The sequence below is a fragment of the Dermochelys coriacea genome, chromosome 1 (assembly GCF_009764565.3).
Source record: "Dermochelys coriacea isolate rDerCor1 chromosome 1, rDerCor1.pri.v4, whole genome shotgun sequence".
NCBI classification, from domain to species: domain Eukaryota; kingdom Metazoa; phylum Chordata; order Testudines; family Dermochelyidae; genus Dermochelys; species Dermochelys coriacea.
The window spans coordinates 259,533,179-259,549,601 of NC_050068.2; the positions used below are offsets into that span (position 1 = coordinate 259,533,179).

Here is a 16,423-nt window from a genome sequence, read left to right on the forward strand (position 1 = left end):
ATGCAGGCAGATACACACCGACAGACGCATACACGCTTCTGTGATTGTTTAACATTGTCACATGATTTTGGTGCTTATGAAAGCAAGGGGTGTACAGCGCTGGGCAGGTACTGGGCAAGCCAGTGGGGTCTCTTCAGTGGTGGCTTTGCCTGCCCTGTGTTGAGTCAGAACAGTGTGATCTTCATGTGCTGGTAAGTTCTAAGCACGTCTCTATTATGTGTCAGATTTTCCTCCCTACTTTCAGATGTCAGCAGCCTTGGCTGATGCAAATGAATTCACGTGCAGCTCTGCTAATGTTCTACGTCTAACTCAGTCCTGTCCTACAGTCCTCTCTGGTATTCCAGTCTGAGACCCCCTCACAGCTCTGCCCATGCCCCTCAGTCCTGACCAGGAGCCCATATCTATTTCAGTCCTTGGCCCTCTGCTATGGTGAGATTTGAACCCCAAGATGCCAAGGATGAAACCCAAATGCATTAACTCACTGTGACTCTCTCCCTCCCCTGAACTTGTAGACATGTACGCTGAGTAGGGCAGTCTAGCATGGAGCCAACCCGTGTTGAGGTGGGGAGGGAAGAGGGAGTGCTGCAGAGGCCAGTTCACTGCTCTGGGGTTAGAAATATGTATGCCGGGCTGTTTGGAAAACTCAGGTTAGATTCCAGATCCTATTCCCTGAGCCATCAGGAGCTGGGAGTGCTGAAAAGTGTTGTGATCAGTCTCTGCAAGGGCGGTGAATGGAGCATGCACTGCCATTCTGCAGTGATCCCTATGGCTAGTCATGGGTTCCAACAGAGTCTAGCTCATTCCTCCTCATTTAACAGCACAGCAAATGCATGGCCCCGAGGGAGCAAAGATTGTGAAACTGAGAGGGAGGGATTGAGAAAGACCCTTGGGGCTTGGAGAAAGAAACTGAGGACACTCCCAGGCTGAGGATTCCTCCCCTCCTTTTTAGGCTGTGATTCTGCACATCTGGGTAGTGCCACATAAATGCCACACGAGAGAGGATGGAAGGGGAGACCCTCTGATTTGGGGGAGGAAAATGCAGAAAAGAGCTGAGCTCTCTGCTCTTCTCCCTGGGAAAGGGAGTAGGTTATAAAACTACTGAGCCACCTCATAGCTGATCAGAGCAGAGGGATCACGGTGCCAGGGATGGGGTGATAGCCACTGTGTCATTCTACCATGGTGGGTGCATGAAGGATGAAGAGAGCAAGGTACAAAAAGGAGAAGTTTCTCTTTACCTCAAACTCAGATTGGGGATGGTGAGGGGAGACACTGTGACATTCCTCAGCGTGGAGTAAGACGGGCGAGTCCCAGCAAAGCCTGGCAAGAGACTCATACTGACTTAACCCCAGGGGCTGTTGGTTCCTTGGTTGGGCAGATACATTTAACCCTTCCAGTGCCATGCCCAGCCATGGGTAACCTCTCAGGAATCCTTCCACCTGTCTCCCAGGGACCAATTCTGCTCTCTCACAAGTCAGGGAAAACCCCTTCATCTCTCCCAGAATCCATTCCATGTGGGCACAGAAATATAGTTTAGGGTCTGCTCCCTAAAACATCCCATTCAATCTTTGCTAACTTGATTCCAGTGACAGTCTCGACCTCTGTATTCTAACCATCTACTAGTACCAGTCTCACCCACCCATCCCCTGACATGAAGAGGAGGCATACAGTCCCCAGCCCCCAAGCAACAGCAGCCTCTGGGCAACATAATGGAAGAATTTGCCCATCAGTGCAGTGTATAAATAGTGTCGGAAATACCATAGGAGACAGAGTCATTCTCTCCCGGCCCACACATCAGCTGATGGGGAGAGATAGATCCACATCGATCACCTTGTCATTTCCACGGGCGTACCCCAGACATTTGACCCATCCTGAAATTCACTGCCATGGTTGCACCATTTCACTCCTGCAAGAGCCTCACTTGTGCAAGACAGTATAAGAGGCCTACGCCTTCATACCATGAAGATGTAAATTAGAGATGGGCCAAAACTAGGTCTGTTTAACAGCCCCACCCCATTCTTTGGGAGATGGACTTCAAAATGTGCAGGCCCAGCCAATGGAAATTTACAAAAACCAAAGCCACGCCTGGTTTAGCCCATCTCTCTAAAGGTTGCAAGGCAATTATTATGACCCACAGGGAAAACACAAATAGGTTAGCATCCTTGCTTCCCAACTGGCAAATACCTTCCCACTTCCACACTCCCCTTGGAAGGGCTCCCAGGCCTTAAAGATGGGTGTGATTGGAGAAGTGGAGGGACCAAAAGGACTCCACCTTTCAGCTCAGATCTTTCCGAATCAGATGCAAACCCAGTGTTTCTAGTGACCCTCCCCCAGACATTGTTGAGAAAGATGCGAGTTCAGGATCAAGTAGTTCCTCCCTTTATAGGCAGTATGGAATCATCATGCATGCTGCTCTTACAGTGCCTGCTATTAAGCAGTCAGTTAGGAGTTTCAGGAGCTTCTGCAGGTTGGTGGAGAGGGGGAGAGAGACAGGGCTGTGAATGTGGGTTTGGGTAGGGAAACTCTACCAGGGTGCTGAACTGAGACAGGGGTGTGTCCTCTCAGGCAGGCATCATCTTCAGCCTGGTGAGAGAGGTGAGAAATGCCATCACAGTCCCTCCAAAAAAACCCTACTGCTGGGGGCCAGCATTCCTGAGTTCTGACATCACCGGACAGTGTTAAAGCAATGCCCAAACAGTGTGTGTGTGTCCCCGCACACACACATGTCGGTGCGCATGTGCATGAATACACCTCTCACAATGCATAGAAATAGGCACATTTCTTTTTTTCCCCTCCCTGCCAACATAGATGATGTTTCATGTTTAGTGCGCGAGGCGGAAGTATACTCCCCTGCTCAAACAAACACAATCACTGGGCAGCCGACAGCACCAACTGCTTCCCTTTTGTGGTCGGGGTAAGAGAAGAGAGAGCCACGAGGAGTAAAGGATATATCATACTTTGCTTTACGTCCATCGCCTCTGCTGTGCCCACACAGGGACAGACCAAAATGAGGAAAAGACAGAGAGAAGTGATGCAAAGCAGGAGGCGATGTTTTGGGGAGGAGCATTCCTGTCTCCTGCCCCTGTCCCAAGCCAGGATTCAACCCATTTGTTTGTCATCTTCCCACTGGGTACACTGAGGTGCAGTTGCAGTTATGTGGGGGAATATTAGGGGTCTTTTGCCCCCCTCACTCCTTTGTGGAGTCAGATACTAAGAAATGACAGTGCAGAGGCCTGAGGATCAGGGAGAGTCCCTTCCCCTCGACCACAACTCCCCTGGCAGGAAAACAGCACCAGAGTTGGAATGGAAAAGAGAGCTTGGTTTCCATTTGGGAAAATAAAAAAGCTGTCCTCATCACGTGTTCAATGGATCAAACTTGTCACCTGACCCCAGTTCCCATGGCGTGTTTTCTCCTAAGCAGTCTACATGTATGGGGTGGGTGGGGGAGGGTCACTAGAAATAGGTGAGGGGGTAATTGCATGGTGCATGTATGTGTGGGTGAATGTATGCTCCAGGAATAAGATGACATGTTTGCATTAGGGTGTCTCTATGGTGCATGGATGGATATCTCTAATCTAATTTAATAGAACCAGCAAGATGTGCACATGCCTTAACTTGTTGTGTCAGGTCTGAATTCACTCTGTAGGCTTCTCAGGGCAGGGTCTGTGCCTTTACTTGCTTCTGCAAAGTGCCTTGCATACTTTGGGGGTGCTCAGAAATATAACAATAATGTATGTATGATGCGTGCATGTATGTATTTACATGCAGATTTGCAAAGGTGTGTATTTGTATGATACATGCTTTGTTGGGGAGGGACTTTCATAGAGGACGGGGTGTTTAATGTATCCATGGATGTGTGTCTTTGCATGAGGCTGTGTGGGAGGGGGAGGCACAATTTGGAGGGCTTATTAGTTCCCAAGGCATTCTAGCAGTGATAGGACAAACTCTTTTCAACCAAGACAGCTTTAGCCAGATCTCTACTTCCCTTAGAGCTGCCCATTGATTCTAGTTCAGAGTTTTTGTGAGTTCAGACAGGGGAGAAAAGAACTAGTGTTTGCTCATCCCCAGCCCAAAGATGCAGCCTCTTTGTGACTTTCCAGGGAAATGCAGGTTCTCCTGACTCTAATGCTCCATTTTCACTGATAAAATATGTCTCCTTTCTTTCCCATTCCTATTCCTGTCAGGCAGTGCTGTAGAGAAAGGTGTCGCTGAGTGATCTGAGCATATAACTTCTATTCTTTACTTTGACCACCTGTAGCCTTAGGTAAATCATTTAGGCCAAAAATTTCAAGCCAGGGTTCCTGAAGTTAGGCACCTAAAATCTTACACAAAATGAGGTATGGATTTCAGAGGTATAGCACTTCCACATTGATGCCTCTCGTTGTTGTGGCTGAATATCAGGCCACTTCTAGTTCAGTGTCCAAATGGGTGCTTAATTTTGAGCACCCAAGAGTCCATCCTTTAACCATTCCATGCCTCAGTTTCCCTTCTCTAAAATGGAGAACATAAGAACGGCCATACCGGGTCAGACCAAAGGTCCGTCTATCCCAGTATCTTGTCTTCCAATAGTGGCTGCTGCCTGATGCTTCAGAGGAAATGAACAGAACAGAGCAATTTATCAAGTGATCCATCCTGTTGCCCAGTCCCAGCATCTGGCAGTTAAGAGATTTAAAGACACCGAGAGCATGGAGTTGCATTCCTGATGATCTTGGCTAATAGCCATTGATGGACCTATCCTCCATGAATTTATCTAATTCTTTTTTGAACCAAGTTATAGTTTTGGCCTTCGCAGCATCCCCTGGCAATGAGTTCCACAGGTTGACTGTGCTTTGTGTGAAATAGTACTTCCTTTTGTTTGTTTTAAACCTGCTACCTATTAATTTCATTATGTGACCCTTGATTCTTGTATTATGTGAAGAGGTAAATAACACTTCCTTGTTCACTTTCTCCCAACCATTCATGATTCTATAGACCTCTATCATATTCCCCCTTAGTAATCTGTTTTTTATGATGAACAGTTCAAGTCTTTTTAATCTCTCCTTATATGGAAGCTGTTCCACACCCCTAATAATTTTTCAAAAAGAAAAGGAGCACTTGTGACACCTTAGAGACTAACGAATTTATTTGAGCATAAGCTTTCGTGAGCTACAGCTCACTTCATTGGAAAATGCATCCATGGATTGAAATAGGGGCATTATGATACTTTCTCTCTTATTATCTATCCCTTTCCGAATGGTTCCTAACATTGTTAGCTTTTTTGACTGCTGCTGCACATTGAGTGAATGTTTTCAGAGAACTATCCACAATGACTCCAAGATCTCTTTCTTGGGTGTTAATAGCTAATTTAGACCCCATCATTTTTATGTATAGTTGGGATTAGGTTTTCCAATGTGCATTACATTTTGTTGCCCAGTCACCCAGTTTTGCGAGACCTCTTTGTAACACTTTGCAGTCTGCTTTGGACTTAACTATCTTAAGTAATTTTGTATCATCTGCAAATTTCATCACCTCCCTGTTTACCCCTTTTTTCAGATCATTTATGAATATGTTGAACAGCACTGGTCCCAGTACAGATCCTTGGGGGAACCCCGCTATACCTCCCTACTGTGAAAACTGACCATTTATTCCTATCCTTTGTTTCCTATCTTTTAAACCAGTTATTGATCCATGAGAGACCTTTCCCTCTTATCTGTTGACTGCCTACTTTGCTTAAGAGCCTTTGGTGAGAGACCTTATCAAAGGCTTTCTGAAAGTCCAAGTACTATATCCACTGGATCCCTCTTGTTCAAATGTTTTTTAATCCCCTCAAAGAATTCTAATAGATTGGTGAGGCATGATTTCCCTGTTACAAAAGCCAAGTTGACTTTTACCCAACAAATTGTGTTCATATATGCATCTGATAATTCTGTACCTTATTATAGTTTCGACCAGTTTGTCTGGACCTGAAGTTAGGTTTATAGACCTGTAATTGCCAGGATCCCCTCTGGAGCCTTTTTAAAAATTGGTGAGACCTTAGATACCAGTCATCTGGTACAGAGGCCAATTTAAGGGCATGGCTATACTTGCAGATTTAGAGCGCTGTGAGTTAAACCCGCCTTCGTAGAGTTCAGTAGGGAAAGCGCTGTAGTCTGTCCACACTGACAGCTGACAGTGCACTGGCGTGGCCACATTTGCAGCACTTGCAGTGGTATTGGAAGTGATGCATTATGGGCAGCTACCCCAGCATGAAAGTGACTGCAACATGCTTTTCAAATGTTGGGAGGGAGTGTGACAGGGAGTGTGTTGTGTGTATGTGGGGGAAGAGAGAGTATGTTTTTGGGGTGCTGAGAGTGTGTCAGCATGCTTTCTTGTAAGTTAAGACCCCCCTTTCCCGCCTCTCTCTCAGTCACTCAAAGCAAACAGTAAATGTTTGCTTTTTCCTGAAGCTGATAAGCAGCCAGCTTCTCCCACAGGGAGCTTTCAACGGGCATTTCCGCATTCCTGCAGCCGATTTCACAACAATGACAAGAGTGGCCACTTGACTTAAGGGGATTGTGGGATGTTTCTGCAGGTCAATCAGAGCACAGTAATGCAACACCTCGTCCACACTGGCACCGCGGCGCTGCAGTGGGGGCGCAGCAAACATTATTCTACTTGCCGAGGTGGAGTATCAGCAGCACTGTAGCCATGGAGTCAGAGCGCTCTCTGTGCCTTGCCAGTGTGGACGGGGAGTGAACTACGGCTCCTGGGGCTGCTTTATTGCGCTGTAACTCGCAAGTGTTGCCAAGCCCTAAGCAATAGGTTACTACATACCACAGTTAGTAGCTCTGCAATTTCATATTTTAGTTTCTTCAGAATTCTTGGGTGAATACCATCTGGTCTTGGTGATCTATTAGTGTTTAATTCATCAACTTGTTCCAAAACCTCCTCTATTTACACCTCAAACTGGGGCCATTCCTCAGATTCGCATCTAAAAAAATGGCTCCGGTGTGGGAATCTCTCTCACGTTCTCTGCAGTGAAGACTGACGCAAAGAATTCATTTAGCCTCTCTGCAATGACCTTGTCTTCTTTGACTGTGAGCTGTAGCTCACGAAAGCTTATGCTCTAATAAATTTGTTAGTCTCTAAGGTGCCACAAGTACTCCTTTTCTTTTTGCGAATACAGACTAACACGGCTGCTACTCTGAAACCTGTCATTTAGCACCTCTGTCATCTAGTGGCCCCACTGGTTGTTTGGCAGGCTTCCTGCTTCTGGTGTACTTTAAAAAAAAATTGCTGTTAGTTTCTGTGTCTTTGGCTAGTTACTCTTCAAATTCTTTTTTGCCTGCCTATGGTGCCGCCCTTGGCTTGACTTGACAGAGTTAATGTTCCTTTCTATTTTTCTCAGGGGGATTTGACTTTAAATGAGGTCTTTTTGTCTCTTAACGGCCTCTGTTGTTTAGTCATGGTGGCATTTTCTTGGTCCTCTTACTGTCGTTTTAAACTGCACTTACAGTATGGGGCTATGAGGATCAATTGGTTACGGCTTGCCCACTTCTTTAAAAAAGTGTAAAATGCTCTCTAGCTGCTAAGTATGATGGCTGTTACTTTCCCCCAGGGCTGTTCCAGATAAAGCTGCAGCAAGCCTGTGGAGGAGTAACCAGGAGCGTGGCGTTGCTTTATCCTCATTGAAAGAAAGAAACACGGGAGCGGTGGAAACTCCCGCAGTTGGGAGGGCGAGGCGGTGGAGAGAGTTTGGGGCCGAAATCCTGGAATGCCTCTGCGCTGGTTTTTCCCTCGGGACGATCCTCATCCCCCGGGGGGAGGAAGCCCTTCCTCCCTCCACCTTGCTTTTATTTTGGCTTGGCTCTGGGGGATGAGACTGGCACGGCGAGCGAGTGCAGCTGTAGGAAGGGTGGGGCCCGCAGTGCACCTGCCCCTCCCCCAAATAGGCGAGGCCCGGGGGGGGGGGCGCCCCCCGCTGGCACCGCAAGGCAGGAGCGAGCCGGGGGGGGGCTCTGCACGCCGACCCGCAGGAGCGCGGAGAACAAAAGGAGATTTCTTCCCGCCAGCGGGCGGTCAAAACAACCTGCCTTGGCTGCGGCCCAGGTCCCAGCTCGGCTCGGCTCGGCTCACCTCACCTCCGGGTTAACCCTCTCCTGCCTCCCTCCCGCCGCCCTCGTGGCGTGTGCAGGGCGCTGTATTTCCCCCGCGGGGTGCTCGTTTCGTACGTGGCTGCGTCCCGCCCCGAGCTCTCGCTCAACGGCTCTCTGGCAGAAGTACGAGCCCTCGTTACTCGCGGCGTCCCTCTCGCTCCCACACTCAATTCTTTGCCGTTGCCAGCTCGCGGCATAAGCGGGAGCAAACTCGTCCACCTTGATTTCCTCGGCCCTCTTCGGTTCAAGGACTCTGCCCTGCAGCCGGGCATGGCCAGCCCCCCTGCTGCAGCTCGCCCGCCTGCGGCCCCACGCCGCGCAGCGCGCTGAGGGTCCGACCCAACTAAGTTACGCTGGTGCAAGAGACACCGCGGAGGCCCAAGAGACGGGCACACTGTGTTTGAAGCAATCCCTTGGGAGGGGGGGGGGCACCAGGAAAGCAAAAGAGAGGACCTGGGTTCCTTGAAGAACCCTCCCCCCCCCCCAAATCTCTCTCCAGTCTGCAAATCGTTGCCCTCTCCCCTTCCTCTTGGGTGTTTGTTCGGAACGGATCGGAGGAGCCCGGCTGCAGCTCCCGGCCCAGCACAGCCGTGGAACACGCTGCTGCGGCCAGCGAGCAGGGCTAGAATTCAGCGGCAAGAACTCGGGGAGCTCCCCGCTTCCACTCCGCCTGACCTCCCAGCCTGGGAGAGACACAAATCTTGAACGACTCCGGAGCTCTTTCACTCCCTCTGACTCCACCAGCACCGTGAGACGTACCGCAAGCGCCTTCTTTAACTACTGGGCGCTCTCTCATTCGGTCTAGCCCACCCCTCATTCCAACAGGCACCTCGGGCTCCCCCTTGAACTGCCAGGCAGGCTCGTCCCTGTTTCATTCCAGCAGAACCCATCTTGAAGATCCCCATCCGGAGATCTGAGATGCCACTGGATTACATGTTTTCTCTGGGGAGTGGTGGGAGAAGGTGTTCCCCCTACAAACAGCTAGCCAGCAGGGCAAGGGCTAGCCATGGTGTGCCGCAGAAAGAGTTGCCTAAATAAGGTTGGTTGGTTGGTTGGTTTTAAAAAGCAAAACTAATAAATGCATGAGAGATTGAGAAGCTGCAACTGCTACATTTGGTTGGGATGGGGAGTGCACCCCACACATGAGTGTAGTTTGAGGGGGGCCAGGGGGCCGTTGCCCTCTTCCCAAACTGCAAGCCTTGGGCAGGTGCAGAATTTGCTCCCCCTCCCCTGTGTGGCCCCGTTGGCCTGACTGGAACTGTCCCCCCTCTCACCCCAAATATAGAAGTCAAACTACATCTGTGACTCCAGAGTGAAAACTGAATCCTTCTTCCCAACTCCCTTTTACTGTCAGTTCAGTGGCTTAAATGTTGCTTATTCAACTGTATTTATTCTCCCCTTATTCATTTTCTTGCCTTTTAAAAACCAAAATAAAGTATGATTAAAAATAACCCACAAATGTACAACTGTTCCCACAGACACAATGAAACTTGTCAAAGAAATACCTATAAGGAGTTCTTTCTCTCTCTGCTCTGTATACTTTATCCTGGGTCTAAAGTTCATCAGATATGATTGTAAAATAAAATGGTTCAACACTTACCTCAGTGCTGATGAGAGGCAGGTACCAGAGAGACATGAAGATCAATCTGAAATTCATACCGACTCTGAGCCCCAAAAGTTCCAGACACATTGAAGGACAGACTTTAAAAGAAATAATAAATTCCCACGCTTAGGCAAAGAGGTGAGAGAGGCAGTCTCTGCTTACAGTTTTGCTCTAGCCTTGCCTCCTTCACAGAGTGCTCTGCACTTCTTCATTTTCCCTTCCAAGTTATTTTCTCTAGTCTCCCACAATCATGGAGTGGGGAAGAAAGGGTTAAAAAACAGACACTTTATTTTTTAAAAAGTAATTCTTGGTTACTTGTTGGACCCTTTCTCTGCCTCATCAGCCAGCAGGAATATAGGAGAGGAGTATAAATAAACTAAAAAGGCAGTCCCCCCAAAAATGTATGCATCCAAAGTCTGTCTCCCCCCCTCTCCACAAGAAATCTTCCAGTATTTCCTTTTATTGGATGGTCCAAACACTTATCTTTTTCCTTCTTAATTTTTGTTCTTTAAGAAAAAAAAAAGTCCACACAAAAAGGTAAAAATGATTTGCAGTGTTTTCCAGAAAAAACTAGAAAAGTCTGAAACAAAGTTTTCCTAAATGTTTATACAAAATCAGAACATAAATCTTCTTTCTTAATTTTTTTGTTGGTTTATTTTTTTTTTAATGTTTTTCTTCCTCTGGCATATTTTTTAAAAAATAAAAGTTGTTTTAAGTTGAATTTTTTTCTCTTAAATTATTTTCTGGTTTCCGTGTCTTTTCTTTCAAAACGTTGCTGGTAGTTTTGTTGTATGTGAGGTCTGATTGGTTTGGTTTTGCAGACAGGTGAGCAAATGTCTTGGCTGGATTCTGTGTGTGTGTTGAGTCTTGATAAGTCTCAGCGGCGCTGCTGCCTCTTATGCTCTGTTGCAACAAGAAAAAAGGTAAAATCAAGTGGGAGGAGAGTGAGTAGCAGGGAGAGAGCTGGTGGATCTTTATTTTAGTCTGCAAGAAAGAGAATAAGGTGCCACCCTTTCAGCTGTTCTTTTAAAGGAGACAAGAGAGGGGTGGAGACAGCTAGCAGCAACTCCTTTCTTGGCTGTATATCAAAGACAGAGAAAAAAAATCTAATAAGGCACTGACAATTCAGTACTCACCAAAATAAAAAAGACCCTCAATAATATACATAATTTATATTGGTGATGTCCCTACGCTCACATAGACGTGGGGAGAGAAATTCCTTCAGGAATGAGAGAGATAAGGAGAAAGGTATTCCCAGCAGTGCAGTTGAGTTTTTTGGTCCAAGACTAAGACTGTCACAGTTGCAACTCTCAGCATTTTTCCCCCTGCCCTGCCATCCCACTTGCTCTGGAGAGAGATGTCATTTTAATATTTTCAATCTCTTTGTGTGCAGAGGAAAGCCAAAAAAATTCAAACATTGTTACAACAGAATTTGTGGTGTTCTTGGCACTAAAAGGAATTTTGCCACATGATTATCTCCACATGTAATAAACATCCAAAGGGAAATTAAGCAAGGAGGTATTTGCTGGGGGAAGCAAGAGGGTTAGTTAACAGGTGAATTCAAGATAAAGTCATATCATGACTTCTCGTAAACTCACATGTTCTCTTCACGAACAAAATGACACACTTAACAAATCACACATGCTTTCTCACACACTCATGTACTCTCTCTTTCAAAGACATACCCACCCATGCTCTCTCCTACATACAAACTGCATGCTCTTTCTCCAACACTCTCACTCTTGACTTATGCACATCCATATGCATATTCTGTCCGAGTCACGCACTCAGAGATACTCACAGGTGCTCTCTCACACTATAAACACAATTAGACTCCCATAATCACATACTCATGCATCCTGACAGACACATCCACATGCTCTTCTCTCTCACACACACAAACACACTCACACATTTGAAGCTAAGGTGCTTGCTCTTGTGATTTCTCTGATAGAGAATTTCAGCTTCAGACCCCAGGGGTCCCAGGACACTGTATGCAGCAGAGAGAGAGAGAGAGAGATCCTGATGGCACTGTGACAGCCTAGGCAAAGACCCCAGCCATTCTTTCCTCAGCAATGGTATGAACATAGCGGCAGCTATTAGAATCCCATTCACTGAGGGAAGGGAGGCTGGTTAGGATGCTAGAGTTACTCTTCTAGAAGTGCCCTGTGATCTTTAACTTCTCCATGATCAGCAACCACAACAGATGGGCAGAAAGGTTCCAGTGCAATGTCTCCTCTGCAGTGAGAGGCCCTGGACATCACAAATCCTCCCAGCTTAGCTATTCATACCTAAAGGGCCTGACTTTGAGCTCATATTCTCTGGTGTAAATCAGGAATCTGTGGAGTACTTGACTGCAGAATCAGATTCACTGTATCTTTGTCTCCCATAACAACACAGCAATCCCCTCTGCTCCCTACTTCCAAGAGAAATGTAACCTAACACACAAAAGCATAATATTCACATAGAAAGGCTGGGCAAAGCTAAGTGCTCTGAGTTAACAAGGTACATGGGCCGCCTTCATCCTAAACCAGGAAGCAAGAGGCCAGATTCTCTACTGGTGTAAAGTCACCAGAGCTATGCCAGTTTACACCAGCTGAGGATCCAACCCAGGGCACACAGGTGCAGGAGGAAAGGCTTGGGACGAAAAGGTGTTGAATCAGACCCAAGCCTAATTCCAGAACAGAAGCATGGGAAGGCAGTGTCTGATATACTCTCTGGCATAGTGCCACCTCTGCAATATTTCACAGAACTGAAAGGAGCTTTCTCTTAGATCTTCCAGTCCCTTTAGTCACACTCCCCACTAGCACCATTACTGTTACTGCTCCCTTCATTCTCTAGGCATGGTCCACTAACCATCTGAGCCGGGTTCACATCACATCAGTCATCACACTTATGAACATACAGGGTCAGATCCTTAGCTAGTGTAAATGGGCATACCTGAACTGATTTCAGTAGAGCTACTATGATTTACATCAGCCAAGATTATGGCCCATAGACCCCACTGGCTGTCTCTACTCAGCGAGGGAGCTGATCAACACTTTAGGTACATCAGTCAAAGCGAGTGGAGCTAAGGACTAAGCTAGCAGGAAGTGCTGCATCTTTGCTCCGAGACACAAGACATTAGGAAATGTTGTATGACTCTAGGATCTGCTTTTGGGGGACTGGCTTTTCTATATCCAGCTAAATTACGTGTGAGGTCAGATGGAAATAAAGTTATTTTTTTTATGTGGATGATGCTGGGGAATTTTTAGAAGCTCAGCAACAGTGAAAAGCTAATCCCAATTGAATCTTTAAACGACAAGGAAGAGGATGTTTGGAAGTTGACTAATCATCCACCTGTAACCCTGGCTGAAAATAGAACTAAATAATATTCAGATTTGCTTGGATTTCAGAGGCTATTTATTTGTCTTTTCTGTTTTTAACTCAGGGACAGATTTTTCTCTTGTGAAAAATCTTAAAGGTACTGGGCCAAATTCAGATTTGGGCAGATGCAACTCCACTGAGCCCAATACCAGTTCATTGGGGCTGCACCTGCTTACCCCAGCTCTGAACTTGGCCAGTTCTCTGTTCTCTTTATTTCAGTGCTTTTATGAAATAGGGTTGCTGCTCACTTCATTATTTCCAGAATTGTCACCTTTCTAATGAGGCGATCACACCTTCTATAAGGAATGCTGTGAGACTCCAAAGCACTTTTGAGGTGGTGGCAATGTCATTATGTTATGTCACATCATATTGCAGTGGGATGAGGTTTGGATGCAATGGGATGATGTTGAGCCAGAGTGTCATTATATGTCATCATGACTTGATGAGGCAATGTCACAACCTAGTGATGACTGAGCAGATCCCATCAAACAAGCCACAAATATGATGGCCCTACAGGATCCCTCCATATTCGGTAGCCTGGAGTTTTAATAATGAAGTTTTTTTATTAGAAATTTCCCCCCCTCTTTAAACTATGAAAAATTGCGTTCATTGTGCCCCAATCATTTATTTGTTATTGGGAATTGGTTTACCATGCACATAAAAATCCTGAAACAATGTATATTCCCTAGCACATAAATAGCTTCTCCCCCATCACCTCAAATGTTGGCAAAAAATTCTTGGCTGGCCACAGATCACACATGCAACATGTGAGTGTTAATAACCTTTTCTGAGGATTTTGTAAGGGTAGGAAACAAAATTGGGTTTCTAGTGGGAAGCAAGACACAGCCTGAATTGTGGACATGCCTCTCAGCCTCTCCATGATGAATTCTACTTAAAATTAATCAACAGGGAAAAAAATAGGAGGTCTGAAAGTCAGGGTCTAAAGTGCCTCAGTGTAGCTGAGTGGGACTTCTAGGACTGGAATAGCAGGTGATACTGCAGAGCAGGATTGAGATACATTGGCTGAGTTGTGTGGGAGCCCAGAACAGGAAAACAGAGGGTGCTACTGATGAGGATTAGGGTGGATTAGCAGCAGAGGGTGCTGCAGGGTAGTGCATTGGCAGAACTGTGGGGGGAGGGCAGACCCAAGGGTGGAAGAGCATGAGTGGTATAGGCGAGATTGAGATCCACTAGCAATGCTTGGGTGGGGTCCCCCGAGACAAAAATAGCAGTAAAATTTACCATTATTGCAGCCAGATAAATTCTTCCCTTGTGTAACTCCATGGACTTCAGTGAAGTCACAGCTAAAGATGAATTCAGGCCACCTAAATCTTGGAGAGGGGTGACTAACATACACCAGGGGCCAGTTCTGATTTCACATCAGTGGTACTTTGTTGGCTTCAGTGGAATTACTCCAGGTTTACCCCAGTATAAGTAGAATCAGAAAAAGGCCCCAGTTGTGTCATCTATACCACCATTTATCATTTGCCCCAGAACCTTCCATGGGAGTTGCACCCACTTCCTGAAGGTCGAACTTAGCCCTAAAGGAGTCAGAAAGGAGGCAAGGGAAAGAGGGAATGAAGGAAGGAGACAGAGATGGGGCGGGGAGCATTGCTTAGAGAAAGAAAAAGCTACAGTTGTTTAGGGTTTGCATATTCTGTCTTTGTGTTGAACTGGAGAAGGATTACAGGGCCTCTGGGCTCTAATTACTTTTCAGGTGTTAAATAAAACCTGGCAGAACAACTACATGGCAGAGAGAGATGCCACCGGGGGAGTTAGTGTTTGGTGTGAGCTGCCAGGACCTCCCGGGGAGTCCCCACTTCCACTGTCACTCACCTGAACCAGGATTTCCTCTGCCCCTCCTGGTGGGCTAGTAAATCTCTCTCGCTCTCCAATGAAGTGAGCTGTAGCTCACGAAAGCTTATGCTCAAATAAATTTGCTAGTCTCTAAGGTGCCACAAGTCCTCCTTTTCTTTTTGTGACTCTCCTAAAGGGATCGCTGGCAGTGACTGAATGAAAGAAGAGGTCGGGGAAGGGGACACCACAGGCCAGACTCATGGGACCATACACAGTTCTTGATACAGAAGTGTTGGGAAAGGAGCTCTTACAACGAATGCATCCGATGAAGTGAGCTGTAGCTCATGAAAGCTTATGCTCAAATAAATTTGTTAGTCTCTAAGGTGCCACAAGTACTCCTTTTCTTCTTACAATGGTGACTGGCACTACTCACCCTTCCCGCCCCACACACACACACCTGGGGGAGCGGGGGGGATATGGGCAACCTCTTCATCCCTCAGTGGATGTATGAATGAGAGAGAGAGAGATACAAAGAGAGGATAAGATAAACAGAGTGGGAGGATTGATTTATACCTCAAACCTACCTGTGTGCATGTATTTTTATTTGTGTGAGAGAGAGAGAGAATGCACCTCTCCCAGCATATACGTCACCTGCTCTCCCCCCCAAGTTTAGGGCAAAGGGTAGCCATCTCCTTACTCTGGCAACATTTTACGATGTGTATGTATCTCCTCCCAACCCCACTCCCCATCTCTTTCCTGTTTTGATGGAAGGAAAAAACGTTCGGCTTTCCTTCTTTATTTTTCCAGACTGGTGACTAGCATTGGAAAGGAATTTCTCTCCCCCCATATAATAAATAACAATAATTATATATATATGACATACATCAGAGCTCATCCTGTTGTTTTTGGATATTAATATATTGCTTTTGTTTCCAAATTGGGTGGGGCTCATTCCCCTCCTCCCCCGGACAGCCATCCCACCCTCCGTTCCCCTTCCCCCCCCACTCACCATCCTCATGTCCTTCGTCCATCCAGCAGCAGCGGCAGAGAAAAGGAAGCCTGCTGAACAAGAACAAGGGTAAAAATAGCCCCGGCAGTTACTCAGCTCCTGAGAACATGATAACATGACTCATGATGTGAAGTAAAAATGAGGAGCGAAAAACAAAAGTAATCATCTCTTCTCTCCTCTGCCTCCCTCCCCACCCCCCGGCATTATTATTTTTCATGACTAAAGAGAAAACTAAATATCAATTGTGTCCCTTTTATGCCAGTGAAGATGCCTGGTTAACAGTACTGGAGTCTGAGGGCCAAAGTCATCTATGGTGTAACTCCAGTGAAGCCACTCAAGTTATGCCTGAGATAAATGTGACATCAGTTCTGGTTTATACCTGAGTGAGGGAGGTTGGAATCAGTCCCTCCAGGCCTGATCTTGTTTGCATCCATTTCCATCTGCAGTAACTCCATTGACTCCAAAGGAGCTCAGGTCAAATCTTGATCTCATTTAAAATAATGAAAGAAGCTCCCTGTGATTTTACTGGGACCAGGA

General features: G+C 46.5%; 1 protein-coding gene across 3 annotated transcripts in view; it reads right to left on the reverse strand.

The window, feature by feature from the left end:
* The window catches only part of PDGFB (platelet derived growth factor subunit B), a 29,201-nt gene extending 13,155 nt beyond the window's left edge, over positions 1-16,046 (reverse strand). The window contains exons 1-2 of one of the 3 annotated variants that reach the window (XM_038387707.2): positions 15,887-16,046; positions 9,712-10,617 (exon numbers count right to left, since the gene is read on the reverse strand). In XM_038387707.2, coding sequence (XP_038243635.1) covers positions 9,712-9,801 — 90 coding nt within the window. In that variant the 5' untranslated portion in view covers positions 9,802-10,617; positions 15,887-16,046. Of the gene's footprint in view, positions 1-9,711; positions 10,793-15,886 lie in introns of all 3 variants that reach the window. The other 2 variants (XM_038387708.2, XM_038387706.2) reach the window with 2 other exon arrangements.
* Positions 16,047-16,423: the final 377 nt, after the last annotated feature.